At 46.0% G+C, this 19,818-nt stretch overlaps 1 protein-coding gene across 1 annotated transcript in view; it reads left to right on the top strand.

The window, feature by feature from the left end:
• Positions 1-11,432: 11,432 nt before the first annotated feature.
• Siglec15 (sialic acid binding Ig like lectin 15) overlaps positions 11,433-19,818 on the top strand; it is a 13,358-nt gene continuing 4,972 nt past the window's right edge. The window contains exons 1-4 of the mRNA XM_028783234.1: positions 11,433-11,484; positions 19,434-19,493; positions 19,617-19,636; positions 19,801-19,818. The exon at positions 19,801-19,818 is cut by the window's right edge and continues 373 nt beyond it. Coding sequence (XP_028639067.1) covers positions 11,433-11,484; positions 19,434-19,493; positions 19,617-19,636; positions 19,801-19,818 — 150 coding nt within the window. The remainder of the gene's footprint in view (positions 11,485-19,433; positions 19,494-19,616; positions 19,637-19,800) is intronic.

Here is a 19,818-nt window from a genome sequence, read left to right as displayed (position 1 = left end):
CTTCTGTTGGGTTATACGTATACTCTTTCCAAACATCACTCGTCCTCTCAAGCATCTGCCTCAGCAAAACATAAGACAGCTTCCAGAAAAACATCACATGACACAATTGAGTCTCCAAAGAAACCAGAAATTTCCACTTCAAATAGACATTCTGGCCTTTTGTCTGATATTTGCCAGAGTATTGCCAGTTTATTTATCCTCCAGAAATTGACCATGGGACCCTATTGCTGAAGACACCAAATACTTGAGTCATAGAACACAGAAAACTCAAGCTTGTACTCACCTGGAAACCTCATTCCTTCTGGCTAGCTTTCACAGTACCAGGAAGTGTGTGCATACCATCGATGGGGAAAAGCAGCCATCCGCATTACACAGCTATGAACCTAAGAGTTACAATAATGCCTGGCTAGGCATGCCCACTGGCACAGTGGGAGCACCAACATCATAGGAATAACCAACCACTTTCTGATTGGACTTCAGTACTACTCCACAAGATAAACCCCATACCTGGCATCATTATCAGGGCCAAAATAAACCTATAATTAAACAGTTCATTGGCCCCAAGAAGAAATCGTCCTACTATTATTCTGCTAAATGGGTACAGTATTAAACTGACTCCTAATGACTTATTATTATACCCGTAGATTAACGCATCTCTCAAGCCTCATGAAAGAAGTTTCCTTTGATAGTGGATGGTGATTAAGACAGAGAACCACAATGGGTTCCGGTGCAAAGAATAAAAGTCTGTGGAATGCTCAGTCCTGAATGTGGTATCTATATCCCATTCCTCCTTCCAAAGCTCAGGGATCTCTTGTAGCCCAGGCTGGCCTTGAACTCTTGATCCTCCTGCTTCTACCTCTTGCATGCTGGGATTATAGGGGTGGGGTACCACACAAGTTTAGCAATTCTGTCTTTATGATGTTTGGACCACACACTCTTTTATGCTGCTTTTGGTTTATCCCTCTCCTTTCAGAGTTGAGTGGGGAAGTTGGTTTGATTTGAGACAAATTTTCAAGGCTGGTATTGAAGTCACAATCCTTCTCTCTTGGGCCTCCCTGTGCTGGTATTATAGCTGTGTGCTGCTTCGCCTGCTTCTTTGTTCGTCCTCTAAGCCCCCTGCTCTGGTCCTTGAGCTGTTTAACCCATCTGAAGTCCATCATCCATTAGAGAAGCAGCTGTAGGCCAACCTACTTCCCTCTGAAGTCAATGATACAGCAGAGGCAGGGCTTAGTCAAGGAAAGAAAGCCCAGCTTCCAGGACTTCAGGTTGCAGCTTCCAGTTCCAGAGGAAGATGTCAGCACCTCTGACAGTGTCCTCACTTGGAACTTACTCTACAAGAATTCTCTGTACATCCTATCCACCCAACCCTTGGCTGAATGATAGAGGATTAATGGAGAGAATCAAGGGGTCTCCTCTTGAAGATCTGTTCCTTCTTGTCTCTGTCTTTCCTATTCCTGACTACTGGCCTGCTGACATCTCTTGTGATGAGGGGCAAGAAGGTGGCCTGGCTCATCCCTAAAGATTTATGGAACAAGAATAGTCCTTCAAGAACAAAACCTATAGCCATAGTTTATGCAGAAGAACAGGATGTTATTTTTACATTTATTTATTTATTTATTCACTTTACAATCCAATCGCCGCTAATGGCGTCTTCTCTCAACTCCCTCAAAGCTCTTAAATGCTGGCACAGAGCCTTGAAACTCGGGTCCCTCCCAGCCACTCAGAAGTAGTCAACACCTATGCCACCCCATTAACCAGAGAAGGGAGGAGAGCTAGTAAGGTCCAAATGTGTTCAGTACTTCTAACCTTTCCCCACACTGTCCTGGTACCTCCTTTCACCGGCCATCCCCAGCCTCACGTTGCGTGACCAAGTGACTTAACTCGAATTGTATTCACTTGCCCGTTTCTAATCACATCCTAGAATCTTATGCCCTCCTGATGGTAAATAAGAGAGAGTAGAAGATGACTCCCAATGACCTGGTAAATCAAGTTCAGACCGTTCCCAAATCAGAGTCCATTTGCTATAAATCCAGCCAAGTCACAGCCAAACATTCGTGGGTAGCCTGATCACTTGGTCACTTCCTCCAGTCTCTTAAGTCACAGTGAGTCACTTCGAGGGGGCTGGCTTTGTGCACCATGAGTCATGAGTCCTGTGTTTGTATACATAGTCCTTATTTTCTCTTATCTAGAGAGGGAAATAGTGTTGCAATTTGAAAAAGAATAACAAAAGCCTCTCTTCTCTAAAGATACTACCAGCCATACATTGTATCTGAACGCCCACCATTTGAAGCTTTTCTCAGTGCAGTAACCCTTCATAGAAAATTTGATGAAGTCGGAACATCACTTTGTAACGTGGTTTCAATATATCTCAGTAGTTGTCAGGACCTGGGTGGGTTAAACTGCTTGCAATGCTCGTCTGACAGCCCAAATTCTGTCTCCAAACCCACAGGCAGGATTATGTGGCTTGCATCTGTGATCCTAGAGAGATGGGAGACGGGGACAGGAGAATTGAAACTGGTGGCAGAAACAGCAAAAGGAAATCCTGCCTCAGAAAACAAGTGGAAAGAAAGACCCAACTCCCTGAAAGTTGTCTTCTGACCTACATACACGAGTGCGCACGCACACACACACACACACACACACACACACACACACACACACACGACTAAATAATTAAAAAGAAAAAATTCAAGAACTGAGACAGAAGCAATGCACATCTGTAATCCCAGGGCTTAAGAAGCTGGGAAGGAAGATTGTGAGTTCAAGGCCAACCTCATCTCCATGGTCGGATACTGTCTCAAAAGTAAAATAAAATAAAAGCAGAATCTGAAATGAGTTGCATATGAGTGTAGCTGAGTGATCTCTGACTGTACCAACTTCCTGAAAACAGTAACACCATCCTCTGGGATGGGAGCAGGAGGGGCTGTGGGCCCTGAAGTGTACTCAAAAGCAAGCAAACACCAGAGGGAAGTTGACACTTTCGAGAAGGGAATAGCATGAGGCAAATCACTCATTTTTAGGACTTTTTTGCCAAAGAGAAAGATATAATTAATGCCTTCACTACTAGCTTATTGACAGGAAACCCCAACTTTCTAGCCTGAAAAGCAAGGCCACGGGATCTGAAGCAGCCATATTGCTACAAGATACGGGAGGACTCAGAGAGGAGAGCTAAGAGGAACTGGAACGAGGGAAGAAAGAAATATGCAGTTCTACCCCTGAAGATCACTGTGGCATGGAGATTTCAGAACCCATCTGTGATGGTTTGTATATGCTTAGCCCATGGAGAGGCACCATTAGAAGGTGTGGCCTTGTGGGAGTAGGTGTGGCACTGTGGGTGTGGGCTTTAAGACCCTCATCCTAGCTGCCTGAAAACAAATATTCTGCTAGCAGCCTTCAGATAAAGATGCAGAACTTTCAGTTCCTCCTGCACCATGCCTGCCAAGATACTGCCATGCTCTTACATTGATGATGGACTGAACCCCTGAACCTGTAAGCCAGTCCCAGTTAAATATTGTCCTTTATATGACTTGCCTTGGTCATGGTATCTGTTCACAGCAGTAAAACCCTAAGACACCATCCCTCAGCCAAACAATACTAGGGAGAAGATTCTGATACAAATATTTTGCCACTGACATAAGAACATCTAGAGAATTAAGCCCTTGAAGTAGAGTGGCAGGGAGAAAGAACACACACATCACAATCATGATGGTGTGCCTACAACCGCCTCAGCTGCTCACAGTCCCATGTTTCCCACCTCAAGTCTTCTTAGAAGGTTTCCTCAAGTGTTTGCTCCTCTACTAGGTGAAATGTGGTATTCTGTTGAAGGATTCTTAATTCTTAACCTGACATGAAAGAATAACCTGCACCTTGGGTTGAAACAAGGGTTCATTTTGTAGTCCAGACTAGCCTCAAACTCGGGACCTTACCTTAGTCTCAAGAACTCTGGGGTTGCAGGCATGAGTCACCATGCCTCTTTCTTTTCTATAAAATGTCTTATGTCTTATTAACATGCAAAACAAGGATGTGCTATCAACCCAAGACTGAACTTAAAATTACCATGTAGCCCAGACTATTCTCAAAATTGTAATCCTCCAGTCTCTGCTTCATTAGTGCTAGGATCAAGAAATGCACTGCCATACTAGGTGGGGAAAAAAACTTAAGGATTTTTACTAATAATTTTTGGGTTAACATATGAGGTTAACATATGTCTTCATGCATGCATGTCATGACACGTATGTTCCCATTCATTCCCCCGGCTCCCTTGGTTGACCTCCTCTTCTACTGCTGCTGCTGTTTAATTTTATATATTATTATTGTGTGCCCACCTGAATGCTCTGGGGACAGGGCATGCTCACCTCGGTGCTTGTGTGAAGGTCAGTAGACAGCATTGTGGTGTGAGTTCTGTCTTGCATTTTTACATGGGCTTCTGGGGATCCAAGTCGGTCCTTCCAACAGCAAGCAGCTTTATCTTCTGAGCCATCTATCCCCACACTTCATACCCTTCTGCTTTTCAATTACATACTTCTGTAGCCCTTTTTCTCACCTTCCCTAGGACCTTATTTCTAGTTTCATGACCTGCAAACACTCACATAAATGAATATATACATACATATATATGCACATGTATTTTAAATCATGTTTCCATACACAAGCAAGACTATGTGATATTAGTGGTTTTCAGTCTGGCTTGTTTCACTTAACAATTCTTTCTGCTTCCATCCATTTTCCTGCATAAGTTATGACTTCATTTTTCCCTACAGCTGCATGAAATTCCACTGTATGTATACGTGCTTCACACTTTTTAAATCTGCTCATCTTTTGTTGGACATCTAGGCTGGCTCCATTTCCAGCTATGAGGAGACTACTGAAGCAAGAAACATGAATATGAAAGCACTCCTCTACTGTGTTGACTTAGAGTCCTTCAGGGATGTTCAAAAGCAGTAGGGCTGGGACATAGGATGGTTCTAGCTTCAGTTTTTTGAGGAAACTCCATACTGATTTCCAGTTTATATTCCTACTAGCAGCAAGTAAAGGTTCAAATTATGACCTCATCCTCTACAATTATTCTATCTATCTATCTATCTATCTATCTATCTATCTATCTATCTATCTCACACACAGACACACATCTCTTGAGTGCATTTGGTGTTGCTCTCATGCACATATGTTAAGGGCTGACCACTTGGGGCTGAATGAAAAGGCTGGCTCATTCCTGGAGAAGGAACGTAGACAGAAAGAGAAAAGGCATGCTTTGGGAAACTGAGAGATGATGACGCTCCTCCGTTACGATGGGATTACATCGTGACAAGGCTGAGTCTCCTCCTCTCAGAAGCCATGACTACCTATAGCTCTGCACCCAAGAATGGATGTGAAGATGCCCATTCATATTTGCATGTTGTCATATGGTGGCCTTGTTTAGGTAAGCATATTGTTGAGATTTTGTGGGTTCGTTTCACCTGTCGTTTCCAGAAGAAACTATCCAGCAGCAGGAATCCTGGCTCTTATAATCTTTCTGCCCTCACCTTCAGGATACTTCCTGAGCCATAGATATAGAGGCTGCATCGTAGATGTACCAGCTGGGGACGGGCACCCTATATTCACCTTTTCTCTGCATGTTTGGCCAGCTGTGGGTCACTGTAATAGAATCCTGCTGTGAAAAGAAGCTTCTTTGATGAGGGATGAGAGCTACACTTATCTGTGAGTTTAAAGCTAACTGTTGAGACTATAGTTAGAAAAGATATTGGTTTAGGGCATAGTCTCCCTGTGATTACTACAAAGTAGGACCGGGTTCCTCCACTGTCTGCCGTGGAGGCTGTGCTCTCCTGGAAGGCACCAAAGCTCTTCGTCTATGACCAATAAGGTGAAGGGGGGAAATTACACAGAAAGCTGAAAATAGCATTTCTACAAAAGGGGAAATGTTGACAAGTCATAGGAAGAAGATTCCTCAGAGGCTAGCTGGAGGCTGAGGCTTATTTACCCTGACTTAGACACCGTCAGCTTTGAATCCCTGCTGCCAGACTAAGTGTGACAAGAGCTTGGCCCACTAAGTCCCCAGGTTATATATCAGAGAAAGCCCCACTCACTAAAGTCTCTACTGAAGCAGAAAGCTGACTTTCTAGCTGCCCAAGCCTGCTCTGGCCCTGAGGACCTCCGTGAAAACACAGCCCTGTCTAGTTGGGGTAAAACTAGAAACAGCCATTGCTGAGGAATAAACGCTCATACCAGCCTGAAGCCTTAACCACAAGACACAAGCAGCTTGTCCACTGTCTACCTTGTCAGAACAGTCCACCTGCTGCTCCTGACACGTACTTTGATTTTTCTGACACAGGTTGGCTCCAGCCTCCCTTCCTCCAGATTCAACCTGCTTCAGACTACCTGGCCAGGAGCAGCCCAAGTTCTCGAGAATCTTCCCTGTTCCCTGAACCATGAGATGCCAGCATCCATTCACAGCTTCCCTCCAAGACCCTATCACATACATCCCAATCTTCCCCACAAAGTGACTACAGGAGAAACCGAGGCAAGTGAACATAGAAAAACTGGGAAATGATGCTGCTTCTCCATTATGATGGGATTACATCTGACAAACCCACGGTAAATTGAAGACTCATTCAGTAATCTAATCTACTGAGCTACAATATAGTAAGAGGTCACACCTAAGGTAGCCTTCCTGTGATATTGTTTTATGATAAGACAATGGTCTCCCTGCCTCCCTCTGTCCAGTGTCTTGAAAGCTGATCACACTACAAAGTACTGACATAGAAAAGGATTAAAATGAAAAGCCTGAAATACAGTTTCTATTGAATACAAATGTCTTTCACGTCATCTCTAAGTCATAAAATCACACACAGAGCACCCATAAATAAGACAATTCTACTACCACAGTCTTGCTTTGCCTAGGTCCTTCATCTTCCAGGCCTACCCCAGGCATTTATGTATAGATCCAGAAAACCTTAAGACCTTCTGCAGGAAGTACATTCAGATGTGAAATTTCTAGAAAAAGACAAGAACAGACTAGTTTTACACCCTTGGTTCATGACTATTTTACTGGTGTCTTGACAATTTAACATTTGTCCCAGACAGAAGTGTCTCAATTTAGACAGTGTGTATACCATCAACCTATCAGTAAAACACAAGTGGCCTGCCCAGTTGCCCAGGGCCACTCCTTTGGGGAGTTGTTCTTGGCAGAGTTGCTTATGTCCCCTGACCTTTGCCCTCCCACCCTTCCCTAATCCTTTTTTGAGACATTCTAAATTCTGGAGGGAAACCACACCTACATGTCTAAGATGTTAACTGCTAAGTAATTCTTTCCATATACAGAAAGTTGACCATCTGGTGACCTTTGTAAGGCCTGTCTTCAGTCTTCCGCTCTACATACCTGACAGCACTCAGCATATAAACCAATGTGAGGTTAAAGCTGCAGAGAAGTACATGTCTAACTACAAGGAGCTAGAGTGCTCAGGGACTGCATGTTTGTGTCTCAAAGTTACACTGTCCTCACTCTAGGCTACAGAGAAGTACACAGGTGCCTCTGGGAAGCCCCAGAGATCCAGGAGCCAGGGTTCACGTCAGGCAAGTCATCATGGCTGTCTACCATCTGTCATTAGGCCCAAGGCAGGATCAAATTCAAGTTCCCTAGCAACAGATCAACATCTCAGAGAAACAGGGCCTTATCAACATGAATGAGGAAAGATCTGAAGACATGGTACCTGAGAAGCCACTCACCTCCAGTGGCTTTGGGGTCAAATAAATCTCCAGTTGTGATCCCCTAGACAGGTTGTAATCCTTGGTTTTCATCATGCTCACCAATAAATGCTACATCCTGTCAAAAAGCAAGTAAAAGAAAAATAGCTAGAGGAATGACCAGCAATGGGGTGCGGGCCATTGATGAGTTTCAAAGAAAAACAAAGGAGAACACGTTGGGTGACAAAGGCCTGCTTACCATACAGCCACCATGCTGTGCAACTCCTTTCTCTCCCTAGAGAAGTCCTGTGTGCCTCCAAACTACCCAGGATAGAGCTGTAAGGGTGGGTTAGGACCTTCAGCTCTTCAGGGTCAGAATAAACTTGATTCCTTCCTGCTAACTTCTATCTCCTGAACACTGCCTTTCAAGAAGCAAGCATCGTGGATCCTAATCCAGTAACTCAGAGAGGCCGAGAGAAGGTAGCATCAGCTTATTGTCCAGTAAAACAACCATAAACATCATTCAACTAAGCAGCTACTATGTGTATATACATACACACACACACACACACACATATAAATATATATACATACACATACACATACACATACACATACACATATACATACACATACATATGCCTATACTTTTCCACACAAGTCAATAGCTGGGCATTGGAAACCCAGACCAAGCTTTGGGAATACCAAATGCTGGTTCGCCTGCCCACCTAGCAAGGTAAACGTCTACTCCATTTATTGTTCCTCAGGAACTCTTGCTGTAAACCAGGCCTACTATGATAAGAGAAGCCCTGGTGTTGCAAGGCCACTCCTTTGGGGAGTTGTCCTGGGCAGAGTTTACCAACTTCTCCTGCCCGGTGAGGTTCCTGCCCTTCCCTAAGCCCTTTACCTCCTTCTCTCCCTTTTGCCCAGCATTCTAAATCCTAGAGATAAGGTCACCACGATGGTTAAGATGTTAACTGAAATATAATCTTTCATCAACTTTACAGAACCTAAAGTGTCCAGTGACCCTTGTCCTCTTCTTCTCATCTTTAGTTCTATGCATCAGCCAACAGAAATCATGTAAACTGAGGTAGGTTTTTTACCTGCAGAAACATTCTATGTTGCTCTAAAAAGAATTACAGGAGCTAGCTTCAGGAGGTGCAGGACTATCATGCTGTGTAGAGGAGGAGGAGGAGGGAAGAGGAGGAGGAAGGAAGGAAGGAAGGAAGGAAGGAAGGAAGGAAGGAAGGAGAAGGAAGAAGGAAGAAGGAAGAGAAGAAGAAGAAGAAGAAGAAGAAGGAGGAGGAGAAGAAGAAGAAGAGGAAGAAGAAGAAGAAGAAGAAGAAGAAGAAGAAGAAGAAGAAGAAGAAGAAGAAAAGAAGAAGGAGAAGGAGAAGGAGAAGGAGAAGGAGAAGGAGAAGGAGAAGGAGAAGGAGACGGAGACGGAGACGGAGACGGAGACGGAGACGGAGACGGAGACGAAGACGAAGAAGAAGAAAGACTTTCACTGAATGCTGAAGACGAAGACCCAACTCAGGGTCCTGCCCTGCTTTTATCCCTTACAGAATGCCTTTTCATTCTTAAATTCCAAAGATAGATATTTGACAAGGACTCAAGCCTGTTCATCTTCCTCAGAGCAAACCTTGAATAAACCAGATTCCTTCCCACCAACTGCTTCACCTAACATTGTCCTTCAAAGGTGGTCAGCCTGGACGTTATTGCTGTAACACTGGAGCAAGTGGGAGGCTGGCCAGGTAAGAGTGAGAAAATAAGAGTTGGAGAAAGAGAGAGAAAGAGATGATGAGAAAGAGTAAGAGAGGGACGAGAGAGAACAGTGGGGAGATGGAGAAAGAGGAAGGAGGCTGGCTTATACATGTAGCTGGAAAGCCCCAGGGCAGAGGGCATGCCCCACTCTGCCACCAAGAACAGATCTGCCATCCACCCTCCAAGTGCCCTCAACACCATCACCATCATGTCCCAAGTCTATTTTTTAAGCTAATACCAGCTCTCCCAAGATAGCACCGAAGGCTGGAAGAGGCCAGTGAAATCCAGAGAGGCCCGTGGGCAAGCCGCATCACTACTGAGGGGTGGGCAAGCCACATCACTACTGAGATGTGCTTCATCCTGACTCTCAGAATTTCACTTAGGACAATGGAGCTCCCATTCCTGCTTGGAGGAACCAAACCACCACTATGACAGTCTCTTAGGAGCATTCTGTTGTCATCCTGCCACACTGATGGGCTGTCTTTAAGCTTTGAGAGCCTTGCTCTGATATAATTTTCACAAGTCTTTGTCACATGAACTACATCTTATTCTGCCTCCTATCCCTCAAGGTTGCAAACCCCACTGCTGTCCAACATTAAGAAGAACTCACAAGAGGTTCCCACCTTGCCCTTTGTGACCTCTGTGTGAAATGAGGCTCACAAGTATAGTTCACCTTATAACTGGCCATCACACTTTAGCCTCTGTGGGTACATTGGTCCTCCAGTACCATCAGTACACACATACACACACACTTACTTACACACAGACACTCACATACATATCACACATATGTACATACATATTTACTCACACCACACACACACACCACACACCACACACATATATACATACACACCACACACACGTATGTACACATACACATTCCCATATAACACATACACACACATACACACACTAACACACACTATACACACATACACACACCACACACATACACATATATTCACTTACACACACCACACACACATACATACATATATACTTACACACACTAACACATACACACACAAACCCCAACAAACAAACATACGCAAATACACACCACACACACATATACACTCATTAACACACATGACACACACATACACACACATACATACTCCCACACATCACTCACACATCACATACCACACACACACATATACATTCACACAAACATACATACATACACACACACACACACACACACTCATCAAATAAGTTTCCCGAATCCTTCCTTCCCCTTCGCGAGGGCTCTGACCTCCACCTAACAATGCCACCCAATGGCTCACAGGATGATGAGGCTTCTTCTGAGAACCAGGAGCTTTGGCCTGACCTGGGGCCTATTAGACATACAAATGACTTGCCCAACTAGACCACCTGAATCTACATTTAATGAGATTCCTTTCAGGGGTAATCCTCACAACCATTAACCACAGAAATGCTACACTAGATACACCCTGCGAGTCATTGCTAGTCTAATCTTTTTCTACCAAACCCCAACAACTTCCCATGGCCCCACATCTCTGTTACCACTTGGACAGAGTCCTCGACCCTTTGACGGAGCGTTTGCAGAAAACAATATATTTTTAAGAGGAAAAAAATAAGGGGAATCAGGGAGAGAAAACCACCTAGCTTTGCTAAAAATGTAAGACAGGGGTTGAAAAATGAGAGGAAGGAGGAGGAAAAGCTGGACGAGCAAAGCCTGGCTTCTTCCCCTCTGCCCTGCTGCTCTTTCCAGGGAGACTCACGCCAGAGCTTCCCATTTGTTCCCCCCATGACTAAAGCGCACGGGTCCTGCCTACTCACACTGCTACACCGCTGGCTACTTGGCTGCCACTGCCCAGCTCCCCGAGCCTGCATAGAGTCCAGTGGGCCTGCAGACTTGGCACAGAGCATCCCCACCTGCCTTTGTCACAGCACACTAAGAAGGTTCTCTGTGGTGACCCGGCTGGGGCAAGGGCTGCTGGGTCTGCAGGCGTCAGAGCATGGAGGGGTCCCTCCAACTCCTGGCCTGCTTGGCATGTGTGCTCCAGATGGGTGAGTGTCCCCCTATTTATTTTGAACCAAATAGAATAAATCTTAGCTAGGTCTACCCTTAAAACTCAGCAGCCGAGTTCATCCATGGGGCCTCCAGGTCTGTTCAAGAGAAAAGCTATGGATTACACGGCTGTGGTGACAGCCAAATCTTGGCCTTGTCTTAGGTTTCCAAGTGACTTGGGGCAGGGCCCTGATTTCACAAACCTCAGTGTTCACCACTATCCCTATCTTTTCCTGCAAAGGGAATAAATCCCTGGAATGAAGAAGATGGCGCAGGCTCTGGACAGACTTTGGGTGTTGCTGGCATCCAACTGCCTCAGAGACAAGGAGAGAACAGCTTGTGGGTGTGTTGGAACAACCATGAGGATTGTTCTATGTGAGGAATCAGGCCAAAGACAGAGGCTGCCCTAACCTGCTGACAGGAACATCGTTACTAGTCAGGGTTCTCTAGAGTCACAGGACTTATGGAATGTGTCTATATATTAAGAGAATTTATTTGAATGACTTACAATCTGCAGTTCAACTAAGCCGAAAATGGGCAGCTGTGAATAGGAAGTCCAAGAATCTAGTAGTTGCTCAGTCCCACGAGCCTAAGTGTTTCGGCTGGTCTTATATAAGCTGGAATCCTGAAGAAGTAGGTTTCAAAAGTTGTACTGGCAAGAAAGCCTGTGTCTTCCAGCCTCAAGATCTGGATCACAGACGTGCCCTCCATTTCCAGATTATAGTTCATTCCCAATGTAGTCAAGCTGACAACAAGGAATAGCCATCACAAACACTATAGGGTGGGTGGGAACTCTTCCCTGGGAACAGTACTTCTCAAGGGATGCCAGGTCTGCCTGCATCAGAATCAGGGGAGCACATTAGTTAAGATGCAAACTCTTGTGCTCCATCCCTGACCTGAAGAATCAGTGCAAATGAGAGCATCAAGGACAAATGGCAAAGACACAGCTCAGAAGCCCTTCTCTCCCAATCGATCCTTTCTCCAGCCTCAGACTGCGACATCCTTCTCGTAACCATTTCTCAGCAGTGCCTGCTCCATCACACGCATGGCCACCATGTGTCATATGCTGATGTCATGGTATTCTGAGCTGTCAATCAACTCTGCTGGTGTGGGGTCAGATAGAACTGATATATGAACATTGGTGTGTGTGGGTCCAGCCCTCTTTCTTCCAACTTATACCCTGCCATCATACAGTGGAAGATATGGGGATCAGTTAAGTCTGTCTTTTCCCCCAGGTGATCCGACTTTCTGTGAAGGTGGGATCTAAGGGGGTAATCATGTCCCCGCCGGGATTGGCAGATCTGTGAATTGCAAAGAACATAAAATTGATATCAGGTACAAACTTCAAATACTGGCCCTGGTATTCATCAGCTATGGGCCTGCCAGTTGTCTAACTTTCATGTGCCCTATAGAACCAATCCTGTCACCCAGATCACTGAGGCCAGGAGGAAATGGAAAGTTTAATGAGTAGGCTTTCCTGTTCCCAGCAAGCATTGTGGGAAAGTCTGCTCAGCTGAGGAAGCCCTACTTAGAGGAGGGAAGCAGAACAGAGCCAGAACCACCCTAAAGACCAGGGCAGGGACCAGCTACATGAACACACCCTGTGGTGGGCACTAGATGCAGGACAGGACCAGCCTGTGGCTCTGTGTCTCCATCAGCTCGGGTGAGTGGAACATATTCATAGCCATGTCACGCCCACATGGCTGGAGAAACAGAGCTAAAGGAGATGCCTGAGGGGATATGGAGAACAACCAGGCCTTCTATCCACATCCCTTAGACTCACCCATCCTGGAACCTTCTAGGCACATCATTAAGGGATGGAATTCCTGCTGTCCGTATCTTCTTCCTCCTCTCAAATTTTTCTCCACTGACAAGCTATCCTGCCACCTGCAAGGTCAAACAAAAAATGGCTGAAAAGCAGGAGAGCCAAGTGGAACAAAGTGGTCAGTGAACAGCAGCATACCCCAGTTAGGCCTGCCACTTGTCAGTGACGTTTGATGGCTAGGATAAACATAGCTTCTCCCTGAAAACCTGGCTCTCTAGGTACCACAATGCCCAAGAGACCACCACTGGAGCCACGCTTGAGAACACCCTGCTAGCATGCCCGGGTGATTTTGAGGAAAATGGTCCCTTACATATAACCGTACTCTTCAAGCAGGCTCCATGTCCACTGGAGATATAATCACTGGAGGTGGGGAAGGGACAGAAACACAAGTTTTTGATGGACTCCAGTTCTCGTGGACATGATACTATCCTTCCTGGAGGCAAAGTCAGTTTATCATGACTCCCCACCTGGCCTCATTCAACACCCAACCCTCAAATCACAAAGAACTGTTCTATAAAGGCCACCATAGCCAACCTGATTTTTTTTAAGTGTCATTCTTTGGCCCTTTGGTAGACTGTGAGGTTCACTTTCATGTCTGGGCCATCTGGTAGACCTTTAATGTAATCATATGGAAACATCAGAAGAGGCTTGAATGGTGCCTGTTCTTACTCTACCACAAACTGAGAAGCAGTGCAACTGTGTTTAGCACCTCACAGATAGTCAACACAGGCTCCCTGCAAATCCTTGCCTCCTTCCTCACCGTGGGACCAGTGGAACTCTTTAATCTGCCGTGGCCAAAGCAAAGGTTTCCAATTCTGATACAATCCAGTTTTGACTCACCATCTGCAGCTGGGCTTCTTTTTCTTTCTACTTCAGGGAGCCTTTGGGATAGTGCACTAAACTCTCCCCCAGCTGCATCATGATTAGAGGATGTGGGAACTGAAGCTCCCTCTTGAGGGGCACACAAGGAGCATCAGTGGATCACGTGACACACAGCTCTGAGGGAGCTGTGAGGTGGAACTTTCTCTAATAGCTCTTTCCTGGTTAGCAGGTGGCTTACTTTTAAGTACCTAAAACATAGTTCTAAAATATTTTATATACTGTTAACTTCATTCAAATTGGGCTTTCAGATCTAGTGGGTTTTTTTTCCTTTTTTTCTTAAATTTTTAGTTGTTTGAGAGTCTTATCATATAATCCAGGTTGACCTAGGACCTATTATATAGCCTAGGCTGGCCCTGAATTTAAGATCTTGCTCCATCAGCCTACCAAATACTAGGACCATAACATTTGAAAGTTGGAGAGAGATAATGCAAGGTGGACAGTCACTATGAACTGATTGTGTCCCTGGGAGGAATGGCATCGTGGCAGTTAAGAACTGGTTTGCCCGACCAGCCAGAATTTTTGACTTAGTCACTTGAGTAAACATCCAGAAATAGTTTTTCATGGAGAACCTAGCAAGCCAACAGGCATTGAGACTCACCTAAGGTCCCACGGTCAATTCTGAGCCAGGGATGGAGCACCTGTCTCTCCATCTAAGGGATGCATCATGGAAACAAGACAACACTGAAGACAATGAGCTTTCATCTGTGTGTAATACACAGCCCAGTGCAGGGCCATGCTGAGTCAGAGCTCTCTGGATTTATTCCTCCCCATAACGTCACTGTTGGTCATTTCATCCCTGGGCTATCTTTTAACGAAGCACCTGTCACTCAGCCTGGTATGAGGTCATGGTGAGTCACAGTCCTATGGCTTTCCTGCTGTAAATGGTATTTTTACTATATCATTTCTGCTCTGGGATTTCTGATGAGTCCTTCCAGGCTTAGTGAATGTCTGCTGTCATTCCTTGCTGCCTTAAATGGCCTTAGAATCAGAAACCACTTTCTAACATTTCAGTTTAGATTTTCCTTACCAGAGCTGGAATGGTCAGTCACCTAGGCTCAGCTGTACCAGAGCTGGCATGGTCCCACTATCTCTGGTGCCCCAGCACTGGAGGCAGATACTTTGGGCAACAAGAATGTGGGCTTCTCATTGACCCCTGGATGCTTCCGGACACAACACACACAGGAGAGACCCTACAGAAAGTGACACAGTCCCAGTCAGGGAGTCATCCCTGCCACTTCTTAGCAGGCAGTCATGAGCTGCCAGAGGCGATGGGAAATGTCACCAGATGCCAGGCGCTAGGAGCTCTGCCAAAGCAAATGTCTTTGCTCTCTGGATAATACCTGCTAAGGACTTCTCACCTTCTGCCTTGAGTCCTCGGGGTGGCCCTGGGGATTCTGCATTAGATAAGAGCGTCTCTCTTTTGAACCCACTCAGCAAGTGAGCAGGAAGCACTGTGTCTGCTAATGAGAGCCAAGACAGAGCCTCTAAATAAAGGGTCTCAGTGCCCCTCTGGCTCCTGGAGCAAACTCTACCTGGGGCCATCCATTTAAAGCACACTTTACAATATTTCACAGCAGAATGAAGATCTGGGAGGAATTCACAGAGCATGCTGCTTGATGTTAGAGTGACTAAGTTAAGCCTCTATTACCATTTTCTCCTGGCAAAGCCAACTGAAGCAACATGTCACCAGCATGTCTCCCCTGGCCTCAGAGCCCTCACCACAGGCCTACCTGAAATCCTGGCCTCCTCTGACTACTTTTGGCATTGCTGTGGTATTTCAGAATTCATCATAGGAGTGGGTAACTAGGGGAAGTTTCCCCAAACTTCAGGACAAAACTGTATGTTTTTCTTTCAAGCCCCCTCCCCCTTTGGGGGCTTTTCCCTTGAAAACCTTAAATGTTACTATCACTAGCTGCAGGTACCCTGGGCAATGAGCAGGTAAAGAGTCAGTGGCGAAGCGTTGCGAACCTGTGCAAGCTTCTGAATGTATCCTGTAGTTTACAGAGAAGGCTGGAGAAATAGCAAAGAGATACTGCACCAGCTACTGTAGCCAAAAAAAAAAAAAAAGCTGTATCTCTGGAGTTTAAACTGCTTCTGTGCAGCTCCTCTAATTTTTGTTTAATCAAGTGAACAGAAGTTTCCTCCCCCCTCCATGGGGAACAAAAGAGTACTTTACACCTGTTCTTAAGTAACTGAGCATGGTCTGTGTGTGGGGGGGGGGGGGGGGTGGGAATATAAGTAAGGGAGACAGAGCCAGCCAGGGGGATGCTGTGGTTCTTCTTGTCAGTCACCAGCTGACCTTGAGAAGTCACTTGGACCTTGCAAGCCCCCAGTTCCCCCTCCTCTAAAATGGGCCAGTGACAACATCTCATGGGGTTGTTGTGTGTGTTTTAAATGAGATGGAGAATGACTCCCAACAACTCCCATTCAGTCTGGCCTCCAGAGCCCGTCATGAGTTCTCTCCACCTCTGACTGACATCCATGCTTCATGCTTGCCTTTTCCAGGTTTTTTTTTTTTTTTGAGACAGGGTCCTAAGTATCTTTAACTACCTATGGAGATAAAAGTGGCCTTGAACTCCTAATAATCCTCTTCCTGAGTGCTGGGGCTCTAGGCACACGCCGCCATGTCTTTCACAGTCCTACCTTACAGCTTGGTTCCCCTGCTCCCTGTGCACAAACCGTTAAAGCCAGGTCTCCATAGATTCACTCTTCAGACTCTGCAGACATGTACTTCCTCTCTGTTGGGCTCTACAACCCCTACCTGCTATAGCCAAACCCTGCATACTCTTTCCACCAGCCCCCATCCTTCTGAAAGCCTAAACCCCCTTTCATCCCAGGGTACAGGGGAGAGATGCCAGAGCTAGGTTTGGTGCTCAGAGAAGAATATTCTGGCAAGGGTGATTCATCAGATAACAGAGGTTGAATAGGAGAGATCCGGCGAGTGAAAATGGGCTGGTAACCATGTTCAGACAAAGGCAATATTGTCTGTATCTTTCATCAGAGCACCTGGCAGAGCACAGCATAATTACATGTTCACTGATCTTTCTCCAGCTCGATGATAGGGGACCCTGTTCATCTTTGTCCCCACAGCTTATATCCCAGCACCTGGCGCAGTGTGCGGAAGTCTCCAATAAATGCTTGCAGAATTGATGAATGAACAATAGCAGACAATGTGTAGGAACTCAGCGCCTGACTGCGAGCCTGCAAGATGCAAAGTTCAAGTCTAAGGTCACAGAGGGTAGGAAGTACAGGAAAAACTGAGGTAGGGACTGAGGGAGCACATTCTTAGTCCCAGCTGTTAGCAAGCTGAAGCAGAAAGATTGCGAGTTCAAGGCCTGTTTGAACCACATAGTGAGACCCCAATCCAAAGACAAACAACAAACAAAATCAGATGTGCATGGTGATTTATGCCTGTAATATTGTACTCAAGAGACGACAGCAAAAGACTGACATCAGTTTAAGTCAGATCGGAATATACAGTGAATTCCAGGACAGTTTGAGCTACACTGTCAGACAGACAGACAGACAGACAGACCCAAGGAAACTTTCTTCAGCTAGAAGTCCTGACAGGATCAGCACAATCTTCATACAGGCTTCTCACATTTGAAAGGCAGCCAGACAAGTTCTTACTAAGGATAAACATCCAGCCTTCCACTTGATTTCAAACACATAATTCAACTTGTCCAGAGGGGGGGGGGGGGGAGATTAACTCTAAGAACAGGCCGTGTGAAATAAGAACTGTGGTTTAACCCGATGGTCTTCTGGCTTTGTGCCCATAGCAGGATCCAACTGGACATTCAGCCCCCGAGCCCAAGGTGCACAAACTCGATGCTCTCTGCAGGTGCAGCACACTAGAGTCACCTGGGGCAGGACTTAAACGGAAGGGAAAAGGTGGGGGAGGGGAAGGTGAGCCATCCTCTCCCATCAGGAAAAGGTAATGAGTCCAAGAGTAGCCATAAGGAGCTTCTGCAAGTGGCAGCCTGGGCATGCTCCTGCAGCAGTGGAGGTTCTGGGGTGGTTCTGTGCAGGAGTCTCCCTTCTATCCACAGGTATTTGTGCTCTGCAGGAGATGAACTAGCAGTGGTGGCTTAAGGGTATTCCAACCCAAGAAGTCAATGAGGCTCACTGACCACAAAGAGCACTGGGCTTAGCATCAAGAAAAACTGGCTTTTCTCTTTCCTACTCACCTGGGTGTTGGCCTTCATTTACACATCCATAACACTCTCTGCCCTGTCTTTCTCCTCTTGGGTGCTTTCAGGACAGATGGCATGGTATAAATAAAGGAACTGTGTATAATACAATTCGAATTACTCCCTGTAAAGGTCCCTTTTGTGCACTGTGCCCCAAGGCACTGGCTAGGCAGGCTCAGCCGTCTGCCTCCTTGTGGGGAGGTACCACCCCTGGCGTAACCTTCTGAGACTGAGCGCTTGCACCCCCATAGCTGCAGCAACACAGGGCCCCGTGGTTTGCCAGCACTGGGTGAACTGGAAACAGGGCTCAGCTTCCACAATCCTCAGGTCCACATCCTGAGGAACCTGATTCACCAGGTAGAAGATAGGGGAAGTGAGGCAGGAACGGTGGTTCTCAACCTATGGGCTGCACATCCTTTGGGGGTTGATTGACCCTTTCCCGGGAATCACCTAAGACCATCTGCAGATCAGATATTTATATTATGATTCATAACAGTAACAAAATTGCAGTAATGAAATTGCAACAAAAATAATTTTATGGTTAGGGGTCACCACAGCATGAGGAACTGTGTTAAAGAGTCGCAGCATTAGGAAGGTTGAGAGCCGCTGATCTAGAGGCACAATGCAGTGTGCACCTGCACAGAGCAAAGAGACATAAAGGACCCACCCCGCTACAGTACCCACCGCGCAGGTCTCTCCTTTTTCTGCTTGAACACTGGCCTTCTAAGTAGTCAGTCAAGAGGCAGTTCACTTGGGCTGGCTCTGATTCTAAAGGAACTTGTTCCTACCAACTCTACAGGTGTGCTTCAAAGCACTATCCCTCCTTAGGGTCTCAGTTTCTCATCTACAGATAAAGACTGTGAGCCTGTTAGCTTGCCTTCCTGTGAATCACAGCTTCATGCCCTTAGGTCGCAATAAGGCAAGCTGTGGATCCAGGCAGGTCTGAGTCGAACACAGACTTTGCCTCAACCTAGCTGTGCCCTCAATTATTTAACTTTTCCGTGCCTCTGTTTGTTAACATGTAACAAAGGATATCTACATTTATCTCTAGGATCACTTGTGAAAACTAGAAGAGACGCTTCGGGGAATATGCTCAACACAGAGGCGCACAGTAAGTGATTTTATCATCTTAGGGGTCTTGTAATATGGGATACCATAGCATCTCAGCAACTCTTTTGGATAGCGAGAAATACTAAAGGGTTGTGTGGGTCACTGGGTCACACGCCAGAATGAGGCAAACCACCTCAAGGAAGGGTCTGGGGACTGTCCAGTCCGACCCCCTGCCCCTTAATCATGGTAGAAGAGCAGGTCTAGGGAAATGCCTCTAAAGTCAGAAAGTGGGGTTCCAGCAGAAAGGAACTAAGCGTTGCCTGAGTCCTAGTGCCTCTGGGAGTGGAGTGGAGTGGAGTGGAGTGGAGTGGAGTGGAGTGGAGTGG

Source organism: Grammomys surdaster, unplaced genomic scaffold (assembly GCF_004785775.1).
Source record: "Grammomys surdaster isolate TR1022 unplaced genomic scaffold, NIH_TR_1.0 1036, whole genome shotgun sequence".
Lineage (NCBI taxonomy): Eukaryota > Metazoa > Chordata > Mammalia > Rodentia > Muridae > Grammomys > Grammomys surdaster.
This window is presented reverse-complemented; position numbering and strand designations above follow the sequence as displayed.